Below are 22,411 nucleotides of genomic sequence, written 5' to 3' on the forward strand. Positions count from 1 at the left end.
CTATAAGTGGCAGGCAAGTTCAGTCTGGGAAACATCTTTCAGAAACTTAATAAATAACCCTGTTGGCAGTAGCAGTGTGGAGTAAAGCTTTTTCATAAATATAGGAAGGCTGTTTTTTTTACAGAAAAGGTGGCAACCCTAAACCCAGGTTACATACATACATATACTATATACATGAAAAACAGAAGAAAAGTACAGTGAGTTTTAGGATAAGACAGAATTTGCCAGTGCAGTTGGAAATACCCTCAAACAACAAAAGAAGCCGAGCCCCAGGAACATCAAGAAGATAATAACAATGCTGAGTATTGGACAAGCTCATCTTGAAATATAAAACTTGATATTGATTTTCTTATTCTTTGTTTTTAAATTATTTAATGTTTTGTTTTACAGCTTTACAGTTTCAGATTCAAACAATAATCTAGTTGCTAAAGTTGAACTTACCCTAGCAACCAAGCAGTTTATTCAAAACCCAGTGTCCAGGGCCAACCTGGGTTGCCACCTCAGGGGCTCCTACCCCAACATTCCAACATCCCAACATTCTTACCTCCACGCTGAGCCCAAAGCTGCTGTCATACCTCTCCCCCATGTGGATGCGCTGCCTACATTCCTCGAAGGGTGGGGGAGCACTCGTAGTTCCCAGCATGGATTGGGCCTGGGTCGGCGGGGCCCAACAGGTTTTTTCCCAGGGTACTATTGGGCCAATCTGACCTTATCTAAACCCAAATGAATTGATGTAATCTTACTGACAGTGGTCGTCTGAGCACTTTTGCAACTTACTTTGATTTTCTATTTTTAGTGGTTTCTGAGATATTAGACTGGGCTAAACAGCTGTCTTTAAGAGTCAGGACAGGAAGTGCACTGACAGTTAGTGTCGCTGATACTCTGACCTTCAATAAGAGCTTTTGAGTTGATTTATATACAATATGTATAGAGCCCAGGGCTTTTTGTGCTTGGTTTTCCTGGCATTTACCTCTGTGCTCCTATAGAAGGCTGCACGCAATGGGCTTTCCCAAAGAGAGAATCTACCTATGCACTCAGGCCACAGTGTGCAAATTTATACCACGGCAGTATCCCAGGGTAGCCCAACAAATATTGCTTTAATTGTTCTACCTGCAGCTGACTTAGGGTGAAGACACACAGAGCTACTTGTAAAAGCTACTTGTCACGGCTACTAAAGGCTAGAAAATTCCCTGCCATAGACAATACTGAGAATTGTCTCTGCTAAAACACACGTAGAAACAGTTATCAGTAAATGATCAGCACTGTCTATTTTAGCAGCCGTGACAAGTAGCTGCTACTAGTTGCTCTGTGTGTCTTTACCCTTAGGCTAATGTCCCACGGGGAGATTAATGGCTGCAATTTTTAAAAAGTGAGTTTCAGCAACTAGTCGTTTGTCTTTTCCTAACAAGCAATTACTAGAGATTTCAACAATGGAGCGATTCTATTTCCCACAAGTCAGCGCATCATACTTGCAAACAATCGCAGCGGCTTCCCGCTCAGTAGGTTTTCCTTTAAACCAGTGCTGTCCAACTTCTGTAGTACCGAGGGCCGGAATTTTTCCGACCTACGTGGTGGAGGGCCGATAATGGAAGCCAGTTTTGACCACTCCCCCACTTGAAACCACACCCATGTTATCACATGACCATACCCATATTAATGGTTGTAGTACAGCAAAAACCTGCCATACTCTGCCTGCCCTACCCTGCCTTTGTGTGTGCCATACTCTGCCTTCCCTACCCTGCCTGTGTGTGCCATACTCTGCCTGCCCTACCCTGCCTGCGCGCCATACTTTCACTGTGTGTGCCATTCTTGGCTGGTTTGTGCCATACTTGGCCTGTGTGTGACATACTCTGCCTGCCCTACCCTGCCTGTGTGTGCCATACTCTGCCTTCCCTACCTGTGTGTGCCATACTCTGCCTGCCCTACCCTGCCTGCGTGCCATACTTTCACTGTGTGTGCCATTCTTGGCTGGTTTGTGCCAAACTTGGCCTGTGTGTGCCATACTCTGCCTGCCCTACTCTGCCTGTGTGTGCCATACTCTGCCTTCCCTACCCTGCTTGCGTGTGCCATACTTTCACTGTGTGTGCCATTCTTGGCTGGTTTGTGCCAAACTTGGCCTGTGTGTGCCATACTCTGCCTGTGTGTGCCATACTCTGCCTTCCCTACCCTGCCTGTGTGTGCCATACTTTAACTGTGTGTGCCATTCTTGGCTGGTTTGTGCCAAACTTGGGCTGTGTGTGCCATACTCTGCCTGCCCTACTCTTCCTGTGTGTGCCATACTCTGCCTTCCCTACCCTGCCTGTGTGTGCCATACTCTGCTTGCCCTATGCTGCCTGTGTGTATGGCACACACAGGCAGCATACAGTGACACAATGCTGGCACTGCTCCTACAGTCTGCACAATAACTATATATTAAAAAACTTTTTAATTGCAGTACCACCTCAGTATATGTTCTTTTTGTAGTGTGCAGGGATTATTTGTGGGTTTCTACTCCTCCTGAGGTGTGAACAGGGGAACAATATGGGTAATTACAGCCTGAGCCTGAGGTGTGAACACTGCAGGGGGTGAACAATGCAGAGATTAAAAGGTGTGAACAACACAGGGGATTACATATTTAAACAATACAGCCTGATTACAGCCTGAATCTGAGGTGAGAACAATGCAGGGGGCCAGTTAATCTCAGTACTGATACCATTTAATGCTTACACAAGAGTAAGCCATCAAAGCAGCCAGACAGGTGGGGGGCCACACAGCGGGCCGCCAGTTGGACAGCACTGCTTTAAACGATTCCAATAGCTTTGAATGGCAACACTTTCTTTGTAAGATCGCTAAAAAAAAGGGTCTTGTAGCGTTTCGGAGCGATATGCGATTCAAAGTAGTATCATCAGTTTAGGTACTGGAGATTCATATTGTTCTTTATGTAGAGACAAAACGAACGACTTGACGCTGGAACTCACTTTTTCAAAATCACAACGACTACTCTCCCTGTGGGACATTAGCCTTAAAAAAGATAAATAATGATTTTTGGGCTTACTGTCCTGGTGCAGGTTTGCTCAGTGTTGATAAATGAGCCCCCACGTGTTGGTGCATTTTCCTTGCTTTGCTAATTTGGGATCAGTAAGAGCTCCCTGATCCTTGCCTTTAAATACCTCAGTCTGGCCCCTTGCCATTTCATGATTGTTCACATACCTGACTATGCTGCTGATTTGATTGGCTGATTATTATTCTCAGCCATTACTTCTCTCAGTGGGTAGAGACTTAAGTCAGTGTCAGACTGGGATGCCAGGGGCCCGCCAGGAACCTTAGACCGTGGGCCCACTCTTCAAACTATTTTTCATCCACTTTTCACTCAACCTCCATATTTTCCTAGTTTTTTTTTATCTTTACTTACCATAATCTATTCTTCTTTATATTTAATACATTTCTTCCCAATATAAAATAATAGAAATAACCAAGAATTAGGTCAAATGGTTAGAAGCAGGATGGCCCACTGACACCTGGGCCCAACAGGAGGTTTCCTGGTATCCCTGTGGGCCAGTCCAACTTAAGTCTACTCTCCTTCTAAAGCTCTGAAAAGTTCAGATTTTAGTTATCAACGAATATTCAGATATTGATTATACATTTTAATGCAATGATCTAAAACTAACATTCAGATTGAAATTGTAGGATTAAAGTCCTACAAATAACAAATGTGGTGATGTTTTGCCCATTAATAGTTTCCAGACAACAACTGTATGAAAGTGATGTCCCAGAAATACATTATAGGTCACCCATGGATATTGTCAGATAGGCAAAACATACACAGATCTTATTATCTGACAGATATTTTCTAGCCTGTATGAACAATTAAACAACCAATCGCCATTGTATGAAAATTGTTGGGGCGGTAATTCGAAGCCCTCACAGGGTCTGAAATTATATGAAACTATATGAAATTATATAAAACTTTGTTTTATATCGGTGCACGTATGGCCAACTTAAGAACCACAGAGTGGTTTGAATGTCATGTTACACTTTGGGTATTGTTTCGGTTAAGATGTCTTATCTTGCTGATAAATGTCCTCATTAATCTCATTTGTTTCATTTAAACCCTTGAAGTAAATATATTATTTTTTTTAAATTGATTAATTCAAATTATATGCAACATAAATACAGGCTAATGTGACGGGGAATTTATACGAGACGAAAAAGAAGAAAAGATCAAATCCAGAATAAAGTTTCTGTTACGTGAATTGTTTCTTTGCTGCAGCAAAATGACACGGACAATGTCATTACTGTGGCACAAGAGGGACTCCTACTATTTGCAAACGAAACACTTGCTGACAGTGTTGGATATATATTAGCACCGTATTAACACAACTGTCAGTTAAAGTTGACACCTTGCCCTTTATTTCTTACCTATTAATAACATTGGCATCAAGCACAATTTTGACTGGCAAGGCTGGTAAAATGCCCGCCAGGTTGCACCCATACTGCCAGTTGGTAGCAAACATTTCTATTGAAAATAGGCTAATGCATTCTCCCTTCTCTTTGCATCAGCTTTGAGTGATATATGGGTTTAATGATTTAGGGTTGAATTATTTGGGGGTGTTAGGCTTAGCACTACTGCAGAGTTCAGAAGAGAATGGCACTCAAAGTGGCTGAAGTGATCTATTTACACACTGACATGCTTTGATAAATTAGTTAGTTTGTTTAACACAGGAAAGTGTAATTACTTTGATGCTTCAAGTTTTTCCAGTTCAAACTGTAATACAAGTATAGGATCCATTATCCAGAAAGCTCCAAACTCAATTGTATTCAAATATTAAAATGTGAAAAAATTATTTTTTTGCTTTGTAATTATAAAACAGTACCTTGTACTTGATCCCAACTAAGCTATAATTAATCCTTATTGGAGACAAACCAATACTATTTGGTTTATTTCATGTTTAAATAATTTTTTAGTACACTTAAGGTCAAAAATTATGAAAAGGTCTGTTATCCAGAAAACCCCAAGGTCCCAGCTTTCTGGATCACAGATCCCATACCCGTAACTCTGCTAATATTTTTAAGCAGTTTACATGCTTTATCATCATTAGTACAGGTATAGGACCCGTTATCCATAATGCTTGGGACCAAGGGTATTCCGGATAAGGAATCTTTCCGTAATTTGGATCTTCATACCTTAAGTCTATTAAAAAAATCAATGAAACATTAATTAAACGCAATAGGATTATTTTGCATCCAGTAAGGATTAATTATATCTTAGTTGGGTTCAAATACAAAACACTGTTTAGGGCTCTGGCACAAGGGTGGAGATTAGTCGCCCGCAACAAAACTCCCTGTTCGCGAGTCTTTTTCGGCGATTTGCGCGAAATCGCACCGCCGCGTCTGCCATCCCGCCGGTGACTTACATGTTCGCCGGTGGGATGGCAGGGGTAGGCAACTCGCTGTTCGCGGGCGACTAATCTCCCCCGTGTGCCAGAGCCCTTAATGTTTACATAGAAAGGGGAAATCAATTTTTAAAATCTGCATTATTTGATTAAATGGAGTCTATGGAACTGGGGTTTTCCGGATATGGGGTCTTTCAGTAAGGATTAATTATATCTTAGCTGGGATCAAGTACAAGGTACTGTTTTATTATTACAGGGAAAACGTAAATCAATCTTAAATTTTTTTTATTATTTAATTAAAATGGAAACAGCCTTTGGAGACAGCCTTTGAATCTTTCTAGATAAGGGGCATCTAGATAATGGATACCATGCATGCATATATATATATAAATACACACTATATGTGGATTACTTATTTCCAACAAAGCTGTTAAATTACAATAAAATCACTCCCCTCTAGGCTGATTCATATGATAGAATACTGTCAGCAATAAAGTCCCATGAACAACAGTAATTTCAGAAGAATAGTGTATCCTAAAGCCTCCTTCAGTGTCCCTCCCCAGCAATAATGACATATGTACAGCTCATTTTCTGTTTAATCTACTGTTATTAATATAGTACAGATGGAACATGGGCTTTGGAATGCCTTAGTACCTACTGTGTAACACCTGGCATTTTAGAACTGCCTTCCTAAAATTTTTGCAAAGCAGCTCAGAGTTGTGTATATGGTAACAAGAGAAGCCCGCTGTTGTATACTTGCTGCTAAATCTGGCAGCAGGGCTGGGGGGGGGTACCTGTCAGAAGAAAGCAGTCGGCTGCGCTCCAGTGTCTAGAGCAGCACCCTACCTAAATACAGCCCTGTCCTTGGGTGCAAACTGTTGGGCAAAGTACTAAATCCACTTCATGCTCTTATTTCAGATCAAATGGCTTTTGCTATACAGGTCTGGGATCCCTTAACTGCAAAGTTTCAAACTACAGGAAGACCAAATAAGCAAAAAATTTAAATTTTTAATTAATTCTTTTTCTCTTTAATAACAAAACTTGTACTTGATGGTAACTAAACTGCATGAATCCGTATTGGTGATAAAACAATCCTTTTGGGTTATTTAAAGTCTAATTGATTTTTTTAGCAGACTTCAAAATTACAGAAAGATCCCTTTATCTGGAAACCCCAGGTCCCGAGCATTCTAAATAACAGGTCCCTGTATTGTTTTACTAATTAGAAACAGCATTGCAGAGAATAGCAGGGGACAGACAGGTACTGCCTTCGGGAGAATTTAGTTATACATATCTTTAAAAGCAGTGAAAATGAATAATGAATGCATACTGGGCAGTTGCATAGAATTATATCTCCTTTCATCAAGCAAAATTTAATTTTTGGGGTTTCATTCCCCTGTTATATTGTGCTGATCAATCTATGTGCACATTACTTCATTTTATCTACAGTTTGAAGATAACATTGTATTGTACAGTATAATGAAGGTAAGGTCTTACCACAGATAAACAGAATATTATGTTTACATTACTTGAGTCTGTCTGCCTTATTTATTAATGTAGGGCACAGTGGAAAGGGCAAAGCAAAAGAAAAAACAAAACGGGTGCAAAGAAATTTTTTTGCACTTTGCACCTTGTCCCTATGATATTGCTGGGTTGCACCAAATTTGAGCCTGAAATGGGGGAGTATGTAGGAGGTTGGTAGGACATAGATGTGTCAACCCAGTTGGGAGGGAGCCCTGTGCAGCCTGTCTATAGCAGACATTCAGTATAGGGCTCATTGCGCTGCACAGATCTGTGGTCTGAACCTGAATTGGCCTGCACAGACCATTGCCCGGATGCAAATCCTCTGTGTATGGGCCCAGGTGCAAGTCCTCTGTGTATGGGCCCAGTAGACTGAAACTAATTTCCAAAGTATGTTTCAACAATAACCCCACAATCATTCTCTGGTAGAGACCCTCAGCACAGTACGCTATAATTAGTTCATAATTAGCTTGTTTGTGCCCATGGCCATAATCCTTTTATTATATGCCATTTAACTGAATAGGTCCCATTTTTTCATATTAATATGTTTGTAAAACACTTTTACACCATGTTTGTTTTGCACTGATAGAGACATATTTCTTACAAAACCAACTTCAAAATCATTTAAAATTAAAAAGTGTAGAGTTCCGTTTATCGCCTCTGAACTTATTTTATTATCCTTACTTCATCTCTTCCCCCTACCTTGTGTGCTACAAGAGGCATTACATTAAACAAATGATTTAGTATCCTGTACAAATCTGAAGATGGAAAGGAGATATACACAGAAGTATATTCAGACCAAATGGAAGGCTTCCAAAGTTTTGGAGATAAGGGTTTTTCATAATTCATTGCAGAAACGTTTTGTGTTATCATTATAGTAGTTGCTAATCTTTGTACCAAATAACGCAATGTTCATTCTACTAGGTCCATCAGACACCCTAGCAGCTTCTCTACTAAATGCGGTTTGCAATCAGTCAGTAGTGCTTGACAAAGGGGCAGTTTTGCCTCGAAACGTTGCATGTTTTTTCCGCAATAAAGAATTTTAAGGGCTAGTCCCACTCGAAGCTCTTGAGTGCCACTGCTATTTGCCTGTTTGGAATCAGTCAGTAGTGCCCATTATTGGAACATTACTTAGTAGCACCACCATAATGAGAGAACATTCCCAGTCAGGTGAGAAGTGAATTAATTAGTGTTTTTTTAACTACTTTACTAACGATTGCACTTTTCAGCACACAGTTAATAGAGTTTACTGCTGCCGCTGTACACTTATTAATGTATCACACACTAAAATAACAAAAATAAGAGGAATGCTTTGTATCTTGAGATACAAGAGGTAGTGATATGATATGGGGTATGGAATATGGCCAAATAAGTTCACAAATGTAATTAACAGAGAGTTGATCTGGTTTATTACAATAGTTAGATACATGTTTAACTCTTCTTCAGCTTCATACCAATTACAGTACCTATACAGACAGGTATGTGCAAACTTTTTTCCCCCTCCCAGCTATCTAGAATATCTTAAGTTATATAAAATCCCCAGAAAGTCATTAATTGCAATGTACTTGCTTAATTGTAGCATAGTGCTCCTTTCTACTTACTAACCATCTGGCAGACATTTTCTGCTCTACTGTTTTGCATTAGGGTCAGACCTTACTGCCAATTTCTTATGTGCCCACACTGTGCAGTAAATTTCCAGAATGAAGAGGACACCTACTTTTCCATGCATATCCCACATTAGGCAGAAGTATGGATACCATTGTAGCTAGAGCGGATGCACAAAAAATATAGATCAATAGATTTTACATGGTTAAAACAATAGGCAAATGGTAGGTTTAATTCCAACCCTATATATTAAGCTAAAAATAGTGGTATACTGCCCCTTTAACTTTGCTTCAGCCCATACTGTATGTATAGTCCACTCCCAGTAATAGGGTAAACCTCAACCACAAGTGCAGCATAGTATTGTACAGATTAAGAAATATAAATTTACAAAAGCCATTTCCAGTGCACTAATAAATTTCAAATTACATTTTAAGATTCCCACAGTGTCCATATTATGAGTTTATTTCAAGACCTCAGCATTTCTTCCTGGAGTTGCCATTCATCATATTTATGTCTCCCCTCTGTTCAGCCCAGTAGAAACCAAGAGCCCTTTATAAATAAATTATAGCAAGTGCCTCAAAACTCAGTTATGATAGCTGTGTGTCTTCAGGAAATGTATACAGTAAAAGCCTTCTTACAATAAAAGGTATTCACATGCCATACAGATAGCTTTGCCTTACACAATAACAAAAAAAATGCTGATTATTCCACAGGAATAGTAAGTGGAGACAGTTTAAATCCATATTTTACTGCAGTTTCGGAAAGGTATGTGAATTCATTATATATCTAAATGTAAACTAAACTGGTTCTGTCCTGGAAATTCAACCTTGTTTATAGCCTTCTCAAATGGGCATAGTTCTTTAGTAAAATATAAAGCACAAGAGATACAAAAGAGATGGCAGATAATGAGGTTAGAATGTCTCTTTTATGAACCTGCCTTACTATTCTATTATAGAAGTCCCTAAAAAAAGTGTTTTTTTTTTTGAGTTGGGGGTGGAATAGTACTTTCAGCTCCTTTATTTCTTTGCATATTAAAATTTGTTTACACTTTTGAAAAGTTCCAAACAATCATTCATCAGAACAAAACATAAAATCAGAACTAACCTTGTTCTTCTACAGGTTCTGCCATCTTCTCTGCTACCATCAAGTGAAAGAGTAGGGAGTTTGGCCTGTCTGTTCTGCCCTAGTTTGTTCCATTCATGTACAGTATGTCAAGAATGAAGATCAGTTTACTGCAAATACATGACACCATATCTCTTTTCTATTACAAATTCTCTGGAACAAAATACAGCCCTGTTTCCTTGAGCTGTTTGTTACTGCAGTAAATCACTCATTATTGTAACACCCATCTAATAGAGCCCTTCAATTTGAAATGATACCAATTTTAACTGTGTCTAGATATGAATTTGGTACCAGAGTGAATTCCATAAACAAATGTTAGCCATTGGTGTATATATATATATATATATATATATATATATATATATAAATCTTTAAAATGAATCTGCATTTTGTATAATAATTCCAGATATATGTTTATATGTGACCCACTTCCCCACCAGCAATAGATTCTGCCAGAGGCTTTTACATTTGCATTATTAAAAATAAACTTTCTTTGTGGAACTATGTTCTAGCTAGGTGGCACAGCAATGGCAGATATCAGGAATGACAAAATAATGGATCATAAACTGTTAAGTTATGATGAGTTTAAATGAGACTGATATTAGTTATATGGATAAGAGTGTTCTAGATGATAGAGTTCCATTAAGTGTATGCAGATGAGTCAATAGCAAACAATGATTTGGCTTAGCAAAGGTTTAATAATATAGATAGATAGAAAACTTATCATTGGTTGATATGGTTTTCTGGACCAAGGCATATTGTTTAATTACATAGAGTGAATCTTGTGAACTGTGTATTAACTGTGTACAGTCATCCTACAAAGGGAGTTGGGATCATAGAAAGATCATAGACTCATTTTACTTCAGTAACAAACTAATAAAATCCTTGGCATGCACATACACTGGGAATTAGCCATGGAATATAACTGAGAAGAAAAAATGCTTTCCCTGGTACCATTTTTTAAAGAAAACAAGATTTCCTCTACATTTCTGAAACCTGTGGAATGAATTTAAATGAACCAGATGAGTTGAGAGAGTGACAGCTAAATATTTCCCCTCTGGAAGGGGGTTTTACAGTTTTCACCACCTGATGCTTTTTGCTGCACTCTCACCTGCTATATTCAGCCACCAGATCTGGGTTTCTAATGACTGGCATCTCAAGCCACATTTTCTGAGCTGTCCTGCTATACATTACAGGATATTGCCAGCAGAATGTTCCAATCACAGGAACGTCATTGGTGAAAGATACATTTCGCAGGGTTTTATTAATAATGTAATCAGTTTGGCATTAGTAGTAACAATTAGTCTGTGCTGCTTGAGCAAGGGGGCACTGGGGTGCAGGTTTCTTAAAAACATGCCAGTCATTATCAGAGGTAACAACATTAAGGCTACTGGCACCTGCTACAGTTGCTCAGATTTGTTGTCAGTCTGTCAGTCCCATCATAGATCAAATATCTCTTTGTCTTCATAATCGCTTTCCTGCTAAAAATATCACAATTTAGTGAAGTGCGGCCATTTTGCTGTTTTCCTAGAGTCTGTTTAGAATTCAGTTCTGACAAGGTGCACAACCATGTATGTAACCTACCAGTATGACAAAGCACTGTGCTTTAAAATTGACCCTAGCAACCAGACACCTGCAGAAATTCCAAACTGGAGAGCGCCTTTGGAGCTAGCGCTATAAAATTTATTTCTAGGGTATTTTAACGTAAGCAAGCACTGACAGCAGTGATGTTTGTGCTGCCACACTTGGACCTCTCAGTAGGCCTTTGTATTACACATGGTGGTATGTGATACTATTCTTAGAAATCATATTTTTGGGGCTTATTCAATAAAAAAGGCATGTCGCTGCATGCCTTTTTCTAATAATTTGATATCTAAGATATCTTCACGTAAGCTTAAGTGGTAAGGCAACTGCGCAAGTACCTACCAACAGCCACAGGGTTATATTCTTATCCACAAACACAGGGGGGACTGCATTGCAAAGCCCCTGGCATATCAAAATAATCGCTTTATGAAAAAAAAGACAGTTTCCACCCTAATGAAAGTTTTGATCAGTTATATATAGAGTAAGGTAGATTTAAATAGGGATGCACCAAACCCACTTTTTTGGGTTCGGCCGAACCTCCGAACCCAGCCTGACGGATTCTACCGAATCCCGAACCGAATCCGAATGAGCATATGCTAATTAGGATCGTAAGGGGTTAAAAATTGGTGCGCGTGCAGCGAAAACGTTTTTCCCCTGACCATGTAACCCTTTCTGAATGCTAATTAGCATATGCTAATTTATGCTATGTAGAAGTAGGATTCGGATTCGGTTCGGCCGGGATTGGGCCCGAATCCCGAACCAAATCCGGGATTCGGTGCATCCCTAGATTTAAAGCTTTAGTGCTTTTTCTAAATATAAAATTAAAGGAGAAGGAAAGACATTTTGGCATTTTACTTCCAATAGATTTACCACATTAGTGCCACCTAGAACAATATATTTATTCTGCAGAAAGCATTACCATACCTGAGTAAAGAGCCCTAGAATCTTTCTCTGTTTGCTTAAGACAGCAGCTGCCATTTTAAATAGCTTCCTGTTTGCAGTCTAGCCCTTATAGCTCAGATCCACATTCCTAATGGAGGGGGGAGGGAGTTCTTAGCATTCTTGTGGGAGGCGGGAGCAGGAGAGGGGAGAGAGAAGTCAGAGAAGTCAGACACCCAAACAACATGTTTACAAAAAAGGAGATGAGAAATACTATGTTTCTTTTGATAGAGGACGTGCACGTTTTTGTGAGTGCTTATGGCTGTATTTACATAGACCTTTCTGATAAAGCTTACTTAGTTTTTAACTTTCCTTCTCCTTTAAGTGCAAGTCCTATCTATAAAATGGAGGTGTTCAATTTCATTCAGTCAGTGTGCAATGTTTGTTAAGGGACTACGTCAATAATGGAATAATGTTCCCAAGGAATTATAGGTTCCTGGATTCTTCCTATTGCACGCCAAGATATCCCCATAGACACACTGATTATTTATAAAGTGCAAAACATATTTTCTGAATTAAATGCTGATTGTTTAGTAAAAAGTGACACCACTGTTCTTTTCTAATCTGTAATTAATTCTTCAATATACAATTGACACATAGGTTAGTAGTAAGTTGCTAGATTAAATAAGGCCATAGGAATTACCTTGCTGGTTAGAAGAGTGTTTTTCTTATGAAGAATGGCCAGGGATATTCTCCTCTGTTTCAGAGGCCTTATGGGTAATAAAAATAATCAGGTAATAAAAGGCACTAAGTTTGTCCACGCTTAAGTTTGCCCTACTGCAGTAACCCATAGCAACCAATAAGATATTTCCTTTTAAACAGGTGACCAAAAAATGCTACCTGCCAACTGGTTGCTTTTTGTGTTCAAATGATGACCCACTTGAACACAAAAAGAGAAAAGTTTTATACACTTTTATATACTGTTTTTCCTCCCACTGTTTGCATTTTAATCCCTCTCCCCTATCTAACAGGCTAGTTAACTAATACAGTAGGAAACACAGCAATTAGCTGCTGGCAGGCTGTTTTCTCTGCCTTCAAAAGACACTTTTATGGGCAAACTCATTAAATGCAGCTGTAGCCGAATATTAGGTTACCAGCTACTAATTATTCCTACAAATCACACATTTCCTGCTGTTCTCTGTACCATAAGCAAATTAGTAACACAAATATCTAATAGTATTTAGTGGCGATAGCAAGACAAAATATTGCCTTTCATTATGTGGTCCTGCACTAAAATACTTGGAAGGCTATGCATAGCCCATAATTTAGTAGTTAAGTACTACTGCAATCAAACAATGCCTGTTTATCCTGATGTGCTTTACTTAAAGGAACAGTAGCACAAAAGCAAGAATATTTGCTAAAATTCATTAAATCTATATATGATAGATCTTGCTTCTATTTGCAAGAACAATATTCTGTGTGTTGTACCTTCCCACTCATATCTCCTCCCACAGTTGTATTCACTAGCTCCTAATTCCCACCGTGTATCATTAAAACAGTAATTGCAAAATCCTGCATTTGCCTCTGAGGGGGGCAGGCTAATCTAGTAAGAATTAGAGAGAAGACAGGCAGGGAAGAAACAGGATTGGTAATTATCAGTGGGTGGAAGACTAGGAAAGGTTCATGGCAAAATAGATTGGATGGGAAGACGAGAACAGAGATACCACCTAATCCCATGTTATTAGCGGTTGATGAACTTTACGGTTTAAACCTTGTTTGCTGATATAGGGAATTGTTGTTTTTTTTTAGTCATTCAGCCATTTCCCCAAGAATACCTATGGCCAGCACTTCTACACCACATCTAACTCACCTTCAGACCGGGCTTTGAGGGGTACTTAGCCAGTACTTTCAAATCTCACCCTGTTTTTTCTTTAGTCTTTAGGCTAAGACACACCTGCTACTCATCCAAGCCCTCCTAGGGGAGTAGCCCCACAGTTTTGGAACCACTGCATAAAGGTGATAATGATTCAATCCTGGAAATTTTAAAACTCCAATTTGCGTCTAAATGGTAGAATAAAATATAAGGAACAATGAAAGAAGCGGATCATTCTCATGACAAAGGGTAAGTATAATTCTCTGTAAGAAGAAAAATGTTAAACGGTACATACTGTAGATAGAAGAGAACAATGAATACCGGGAGAAGAGAATGCAGTGATCTCTGAATGTAGTCTGAATGCTGCGCCACCTGCACAGGGAGGGTTCCTGGTATAGGCTGCCATGTGGGCCATGAACATAATGAGCAAGTGTAGCCCACACCTTCAGTGGGGGGAAGCAATTTTTTGGTAAAAAGTGTCCTTTAAAAATAACGCTGAAACCTCACAGGTAGGCAACCAAACAACATTTTTATTTACAAGCTGGAAATAGTCAGCATTGGTAATGCAAGCAATAAAAAAACATACAAAACAAATAATAAGCTTGAAACAATAAACATACTAAAAGTTAATACAAGGTGAACATCCTCTTTAGAGTGTACTAAAGAGCAGGCATAAAATGAAAACATTGTTATATAGCAGCTCTCATTGGCAATGCTTTGCAGATAAACCATGAAAGGTCTTGCTTCCAGTATCAGCTATAATCAGAAGGGAATATTAGTATTAGCATGAAGTGAGATAGTGAGACCATTTATAATAATAACAGCTAACTGGCCCTCCCAAAAAGTATATTGCTTTTTTTTTGTAGAGTATCTCACTGGTATACCCTCATTTAATATAGCAAGACAGAAAAAACAATGGGCCTGCCGTGCACAAGGAGTAGTTTGTATCTTGGTACAGCACTATTAACAAGAAACTGCTTTGTTAAGTACAATTCTCAATAATGGAGGGGCCTCGTGCTGTTAAACCTGCCAGTGACGTCTTTAGATGTTACAGTCACATGAAATATGAGTTTGTTATTTTAGCTCTAGATCAGCTGCTGTGTCGATGCTCTGCTCCCTGGTGCCCGACTCAGATACTTCAGTCAGCACTTTCACGCTAGGCAAATTTCAAAAGGCTTTGCTAGACTTAACTGCTTGTATGTTGGATTCTAACACTAAGAACTGAAGAGCAAAGGCCCAGAAACTAGGATAGTATAGCTAGTTGAACACAGGGACTTAACTACAGAGGACACCGTGGTTGCAAGAGGTCCAAGAGTCGAGGGGGCCCAGCAAGCACCTAACTAATGAGCACTTTCAATATATCTTGGTGGAATAGGTCAACTCACAAATGTTTTGGGGCCCTAAGTAGAATTTACTTTGGAGCCCAGTAACATCTTGTTATGCCACTGGCCAAACAGATACGTTAGACTCCATAGCATGCAGGAGTTGGCATAAGATAATAGATTACCACTGTGTAAGTCACTTGTAATTGCAACTCCTTCCTATTAAGTGGGAATAACAGACTATAGATAGAATAACAGACAAGAGATGATGGAACAATTTAAGTTAGAATTTAGATATTTTATAATTTATATATCATTTGTAATTTAGAGAAAGAAAATGACTGATTGTTTCTGTGAATGATCCTGTGGTGACCCTGTATCATTTTCCATGCAGTTTAACAAGTGGATAATCTCTTTTACTTGCTTTTCAGTTCAAATGCACAAGAACCATCGTCTAGATAGAGGCTTCTTTTTTGTTTTTGGAATCCTTTCTCCATTTTATGTTTGGCATTTTAACTTACTGACCCGAATATAAGGTAAATTATAAATTATACAAACTTCTTCTTTATTTTAGACAATGGACAGCAGACACGTCATTATGTTTAGTTTGTTCATTAATTTACTTTTATGTGATTGTTTTTGCATGTGCTGTAAAAAAGACTAGGCATACAGAATTCACATGTATTTATAAAATACCAACATATTCTACAACATTGTAGAATAAATGGGTGTATACATTATACATAGAAAACATACAAAATTAATACAAGACGGCCCTGCCCAAAAGAGCTTGAAGTCTAAGAATATCTGTGCCTACATATATCTGTGCCTATATATATATATATATATATATATATATATATATATATATGTATATATATACATATATATATACTATATATACATATACCTGTGCCTACATCTATCTGTGCCTATATAAAGTTACAAAATTAGTGAAATACAGGTTAAGTAGTGTATGTTTCTATTTATTCATAGCAGATACACAATAGTAAACACTAGTGATGGGCAAAATAATTCGCCAGGCATGGATTCGTGGCGAATTTCTGCGTTTCCCCATTGGCAGATTGTTTTGTGAAACGGGCGGCAAAAACTTCCATCGGAAAAATTGCAGCGAGACAAAAAATTGTCACCTGCAGCAAAAAAAAATTGTTGCGAAATTTTTTCGCTGTTTCACAAATTTTCCACCATTTCACAAATCTTTTAAAAGATTCACAAATTTTTCGGACAGATTCGCTCATCACTAGAAAACTAGTAAACATAAGTCCATGTACATTTTCGCAATACTTACTGTAATATGGTTCACAAACCAATATCTTGTGTAGCTTCTCTTCATTACACCCTCATATTCTGCAAGACAGATAGAGGTGCCTGTAAAGCGGCCATAACTGGCAATTCAGCCCCTCGAGACCAACAACGTATCTGTCTTTGTATTGGTCCTACCTGACTGCCTCCCCAACATAACCTTGAACCCATGAAAATTTGCCAGATATATATTGAGCAAGTTTATAAATCTAGTCAGGCAAGGACCTCATCAGTGTGAGGATCAAGGCAAACATTGGCTCATTTACGAACAATAAGAGCAAAGATTTTACTGGGCTCTACCTATTACAGGTACCTAATATAGGACACAGAAAAACTACCACCCCTGTACCTGTTGGTGCCAGTGCCAATCACATAAAACAAATTATTCTTATTTTACACTAAAAATCTATTTTTTCTTTTGCTCATTTTACTTGAACCCTTGTGTTACCTTATGCCTATACCAAAACGTCCTTGTTTCCAAATGCCTCAGAATCTATCTATTGCTTTCCTGTGAATCTATAAATCAACCATAAATTAGCACAAGCACATCATTCCCATGAGCCTTCCTTTCTCTTTGGAATACAACATCTGGTTATAACCCTTCTCTAATCTCAGCATGGTTAATTTTCAAACACATACTAAAGTCACTGAAGGGGTACTGAAAAATAGGAGGCACTGTTCAAATAAATATTGTTCTGCTTATTGAGTGTATAGTGTCCTCTGGGAAATATATACACAAGGCATTTATAAAATTGTGGTCTCATGAATTCTGTGTCTGAAATGAAATGTGCACTCTCAGCAATACAAACATTTTCCAAAATACTGAATGGCTAAACATAGTGTTTACTAAGAAATGAGAAGCCCTTGGCCACCCTATCTGATCCAAAATCCATTTACTGATTATCTCACACTGTAATATTTTTTATATTAATATTATTTTATTTTACAGGTTTATAGTTCAGGTATGGGACCCCTTATCCGGAAACCCATTATTTTGAAAGTTCTGAATTATGGAAAGCCCGTCTCCCATAGACTCCAATTTAATCAATTCAGAATTAATTCAGAATTCTGGATAATGGGTCCTATACCTGTATTATATTATTATTTGTTGCATGGGGTCCTGTGTGTGTCTGCACTCACATCTGTATTGTTACACTGTGTCCAATATATGCCTTGGTGCTATACACATACACCATGAGTATATTACTGGGTCTAGCACTGCTGTAAATGCAAAGTTGTCTTTTGCCTTCTGTACTAATGTTGATATGGATTCCTAACTTCTGACCTGGCTTGGTCCCTTGATTAGAATTTCAGAAGAATCCTTTGAGTGAAAAACCTAAACACTATGTGACCTGGATGTAGCAGTTTGTTGTTCTAACATCATGACTTTTTTACATTTTGGGTATGGATTTAGTCCAGTATTCTGTCAAATCTTTTTTGTAAGATCTGGTAATTAACTAAATCAAAAAATAATCTATTCAGTGCATCACTGATACTTATTTTCCTGATTTGTTGAGCCCTATTTCCTCTTATCACTACTTGACCACTTGATTTGCACAATAGTTACATAGTTAATTTGGGTTGAAAAAAACACCAAAGTCCATCAAGTTTAACTCTTCCAAGTGAACCCCAACACACACACATAGGACCATACTAACCTATCTGTAAACTCACATACATAAACTATATATACCAACATCAATACTATATACATATATACACATACTTATACAGACCTATCTGTACACTCATATACATATATTACATGAATATCTATACTAATTAGATTTTTCTAACAATAGCCTTGGATACTATGCTTGTTCAAGAAATCATCCAAGTCCCTCTTATAGGCATTAACAAAATTTTATGGGGAAAAAACATCCCCTATCTGTCTACAATCCTTCTAATTCACTTGTAAAGAGTTTTTTGCAACCCCAACCTAGACAAGGTTTAACATCATAGTTTAAATCTTCCATCCCCTTTACCAGTTTAGTTGCAGTCTCTGCATTCTCTCCAGCTCATTAATATCCTTCTTAAGGACTAGAGCCCAAAACTGCACCGCATACTCAAGGTGAGGCCTTACCAGGGACCAATAAAGGGGCAAAATTATGTTTTCATCCCTTGAGTCAATGCCCTTTTTATACAAAATAGCACTTTATTTGCTTTAGTAGCCACAAAATGACACTGCCTGGAATTAGAAAACGTGTTATCTACAATAATCCACAGATCCTTCTTTATTTCTATCACAGTGAATAACTTTGTACTTTTCAACAATGAACCTTATTTTCTATTTTGATGCCCAGTTTCCAATTTTCCAATCACTCTGCAACGTGGCAGCATCCTGCATGGAGCTTATAGTTTTGCACAATTTAGTATCATCAGCAAAAATAGAAACAGTACTTTCTATGCCCACCTCCAGGTCATTAATAAACAAGTTAAAAAGCAAAGGACCAAGGACAGAGCCCTGCAGTTCTCCACTAACAACCCTGGTCCAATTGAAAAGAGTTCCATTTTATCACCATTGACCACTGTAATCTATCCTTCAGCCAGTTCTCTGTGCAGAACTGTGTCAAATGCTTTAGCAAAGTCCAAGTAGATGACATCCACTGCCATTCCAGCATCGATGTTCCTGCTCACCTCCTCATAAAAAGACAATTAAATTAGTCTGGCAAGATCTGTTACGCATAAAACCATGCTGGCACAAACTTATAGTATTATGATTTGCAATGTATTCAAGTACCCTATCCCTTATTACCCCTTCCAAAAGTTTTCCTACTACTGATGTTGAACTAAAAGGCCTATACTTTAAAAAAAAAAACTATACCCCTTATATCTATATCCCCTTCTATTTTCAATCTACACCACTGGTTTGGGTCAACTAATCAGCTCTTTTGGATTCCACATTTATACGCAGACGATACCCAAATCTACCCTTACTAGCCAGACCTGCCCTCTCTACTAGCTTGCGTCTCGGACTGTCTAACTGCAATTTCTTCATTCATGTTCTCCTCCCGCTCCACAAGTGCTGCCCCTCTCTGCCAATCCTTGCACTGGCTGCCTGTTACATACAGGACTCAATTTAAGACTCTTATACTCACCTTCAAAGCACTCACTGGTACCGCACCGCTCTATTTAACCACCCTAATCACTAAGTACATCCTCAGAAGTAACCTTCGCTCTACACACAACCTCCTTCTCTCTTCCTCACTCATCACCTCCTCTCACTCTCACATCCAGGATTTCTAACGCGCTGCACCCATTGTCTGGAACGCTCTTCCCTGTCCCATTAGGCACTGCCAGACTCTCCAAGCCTTTAAACGGTCTCTTAAAAGTCACCTTTTCATTCAAGCCTATAATCTAAGCCCTCAGAAATGCGATTACTGAACACCCCTAACCTTCTCTCATACACTCACTCACCATTGGTTTTCACCTCTTACTCTGCCCCTACTGTCACACATCAATATTAACTCTACCACCATGCTAGTTATCTGACCTTATGTCTCAGCCACCCTCCATTTTAGAATGTAAGCTCTTGCGAGCAGGGCCCTCCCCCTAGTGTCTCCGATCCTTATCCAAATGTAACTGTAAATCATTGTTTGTGAATTGTCTATATGTACATGTAAACTGTTTTGTCTTTTGTAACCTCTTATACTGTAAAGCGATGTGCGAACTGATGGCGCTATATAAATAATAATACCCCCAGAATGAATACTTAACCAACAGATAATTTTTGTTTATGTTAAGTGACCTATTAAGGAATCTCGCTAAACTGGAATATATTGTAAATATTTTTATTGTAAATATTTTACATCCTTTCCCATTTAGTGGGGGAAAGATCACATGACCAGAAATAATGCAGCTCTAACTGTAACAGGAAGCGGTGTGGGAGTAAGATACAGAAATGTTATCATTAATTGCCTGATGTGACCCAAAATTTATATGTGCCCTTGGTTTGTTTGTGTGCAGTGTAAGTTGTAAGATCCCAGGGGGTGGCCCTTAAGATGCTAATTTTTTATTTAGGATTACCCAAGCAGTGGGGAATCATAACAGGCAGCACAGACATAGGAATTACTGACATATGAGTGACATCACTGCTGGCATCATTGCACTTAACAACACAGTGTCAGAGTTGGTGTCATAACATCTACCCACAAGCCACACCCAATTACTTTATTAGTGACCTAAGTCATACCAATGGAATATTGAACCCTAAATGATATCAGTGGCAAGTAATGGATTCAGATTCACTGCACATGCTCAGTGCTGCTGTCAATTACGGTGATTAGAGACCAACACACAATATACTGTATATATAGAATATAAATGTCAACATATATGGCTGATTGGAAATTAATTCAGCTAAGAAACCAGTACAGTAAGTATCAGACTTGATAATGCTTGATAATTTGTGAAAACACATGCTCACAGCACACTGAGCATGTGTATGTCACTGACACTTCTAACAAAATCCAAGATGGGGAGGACCTGTGAAAAATTTGGAGCTGGATCATTACTACTATATAAAGGCTGATCATTTAAACTGCAGTAACTTCAGTATATCAAATGCAGCATTTCTATCCATATTGATTTTTATGGTTTAGTAGAGCAGCTATCTTCAGGTTATCAATTTAAAGTGGCCTCAACAGAGATATTGTGATACGAGGCTTTGGACAACAGTCTGAATCCACATCTATCATCTTGGACTTCAGAAAGCCTGGGTCCAGGAAATTAAAGTCCCAGATTAAGAAGAAAAAGAAAAGAAAGGTAGGTCTGTGACCTTTCTTATGGAATTGTTAAGGCAGGGACATTACCCATGGTTATTTCTGACATGGAGTGACCAGGAAATATGATTTTTGATAAAAGTAAAGCAACTGCTTTGTTTGTGACTGTTTAATGTTTTACAGTTCTTTAGCTGTTCAGGAGGGAGCCTGCAATTGGTTTTTTTTCCTCTGGAGCTGATTTCCATCTATCATTTTATTCTGATAGAAAATGAAAAATAGATTTCTGTTAGAAGCTGAGAGTTAAAAGTGAACTAATCTGCATATAAATCATTACACCAGAGTATTACCCATCTCCTTAACCACATAGTTTTCATAGCAAAATTAAACATTGTTAAAAGTAATATTGCCCCCAATTCCAGTTACATTTTCTGGGAAAGCTGTATAATGTATAAAAATCTGATTCACTTTGATTTTCACTTGAAGAGCTGCTGTGCTAAAACTTTGGAGAGGCAGAAATTGCCAGAGTGGGATGGTATTTGCTTAATTATCTCACTGAGATGTTTCATTTGGTCCACAGGAGTGATTGGATCCATGTCATACTGATTGCCTGTCACTCGCATACCAGCACCATACTGCAATCCATTCTACCGCAGTGAGCAGATTAAGGGAAACAAAGGCTGAATGATAAATCACAGTTGTATATTCAGAACTGGGTTTCTAACAGGAAACATTGATGCACACAAGTATAACACTTAAAATCAGTAGCAGGCATTTGCAGAGAAAATCTTAGTTTGATTTGGTTTTTATACTGAATGCATTGTCTACCTTTTTATATTCAGTCTCTCAAATAGAAAGGTTCATCTCTAGCTCTGTTGATTTGGATCAGTTCAGAATACTTTTCTGTTAGCTAAAAAATGTGTGGGTTTGTTCCTGTTAAGCACAAATTGGATGTATCAAGTGAAAGAGAGCCATAAGCCTGATGTCACATATGGCGTTTTCTCCACAAGAACAAATATACTGGCAGAGAACAGGGCAATACTGCCCAATATGAACAAGCGGTCATGCTAGTGGTAGAGGTGGACATTATTAATG

The 22,411-nt window shown here is 38.4% G+C and overlaps 1 protein-coding gene across 2 annotated transcripts in view; it reads right to left on the reverse strand.

The window, feature by feature from the left end:
* fgf12 (fibroblast growth factor 12) overlaps window positions 1-22,411 on the reverse strand; it is a 221,866-nt gene that overhangs the window by 162,896 nt on the left and 36,559 nt on the right. Inside the window, exon 1 of one of the 2 annotated variants that reach the window (XM_031901424.1) lies at window positions 9,600-9,670. The exons of the other annotated variant lie outside the window; for it this stretch is intronic. Within the exon in view, the coding sequence (XP_031757284.1) occupies window positions 9,600-9,639 (40 nt within the window). The 5' untranslated portion in view covers window positions 9,640-9,670. Of the gene's footprint in view, window positions 1-9,599; window positions 9,671-22,411 lie in introns of those variants that run through there. 2 annotated transcript variants of the gene reach the window in all.

This window comes from Xenopus tropicalis, chromosome 5 (assembly GCF_000004195.4).
Source record: "Xenopus tropicalis strain Nigerian chromosome 5, UCB_Xtro_10.0, whole genome shotgun sequence".
Lineage (NCBI taxonomy): Eukaryota > Metazoa > Chordata > Amphibia > Anura > Pipidae > Xenopus > Xenopus tropicalis.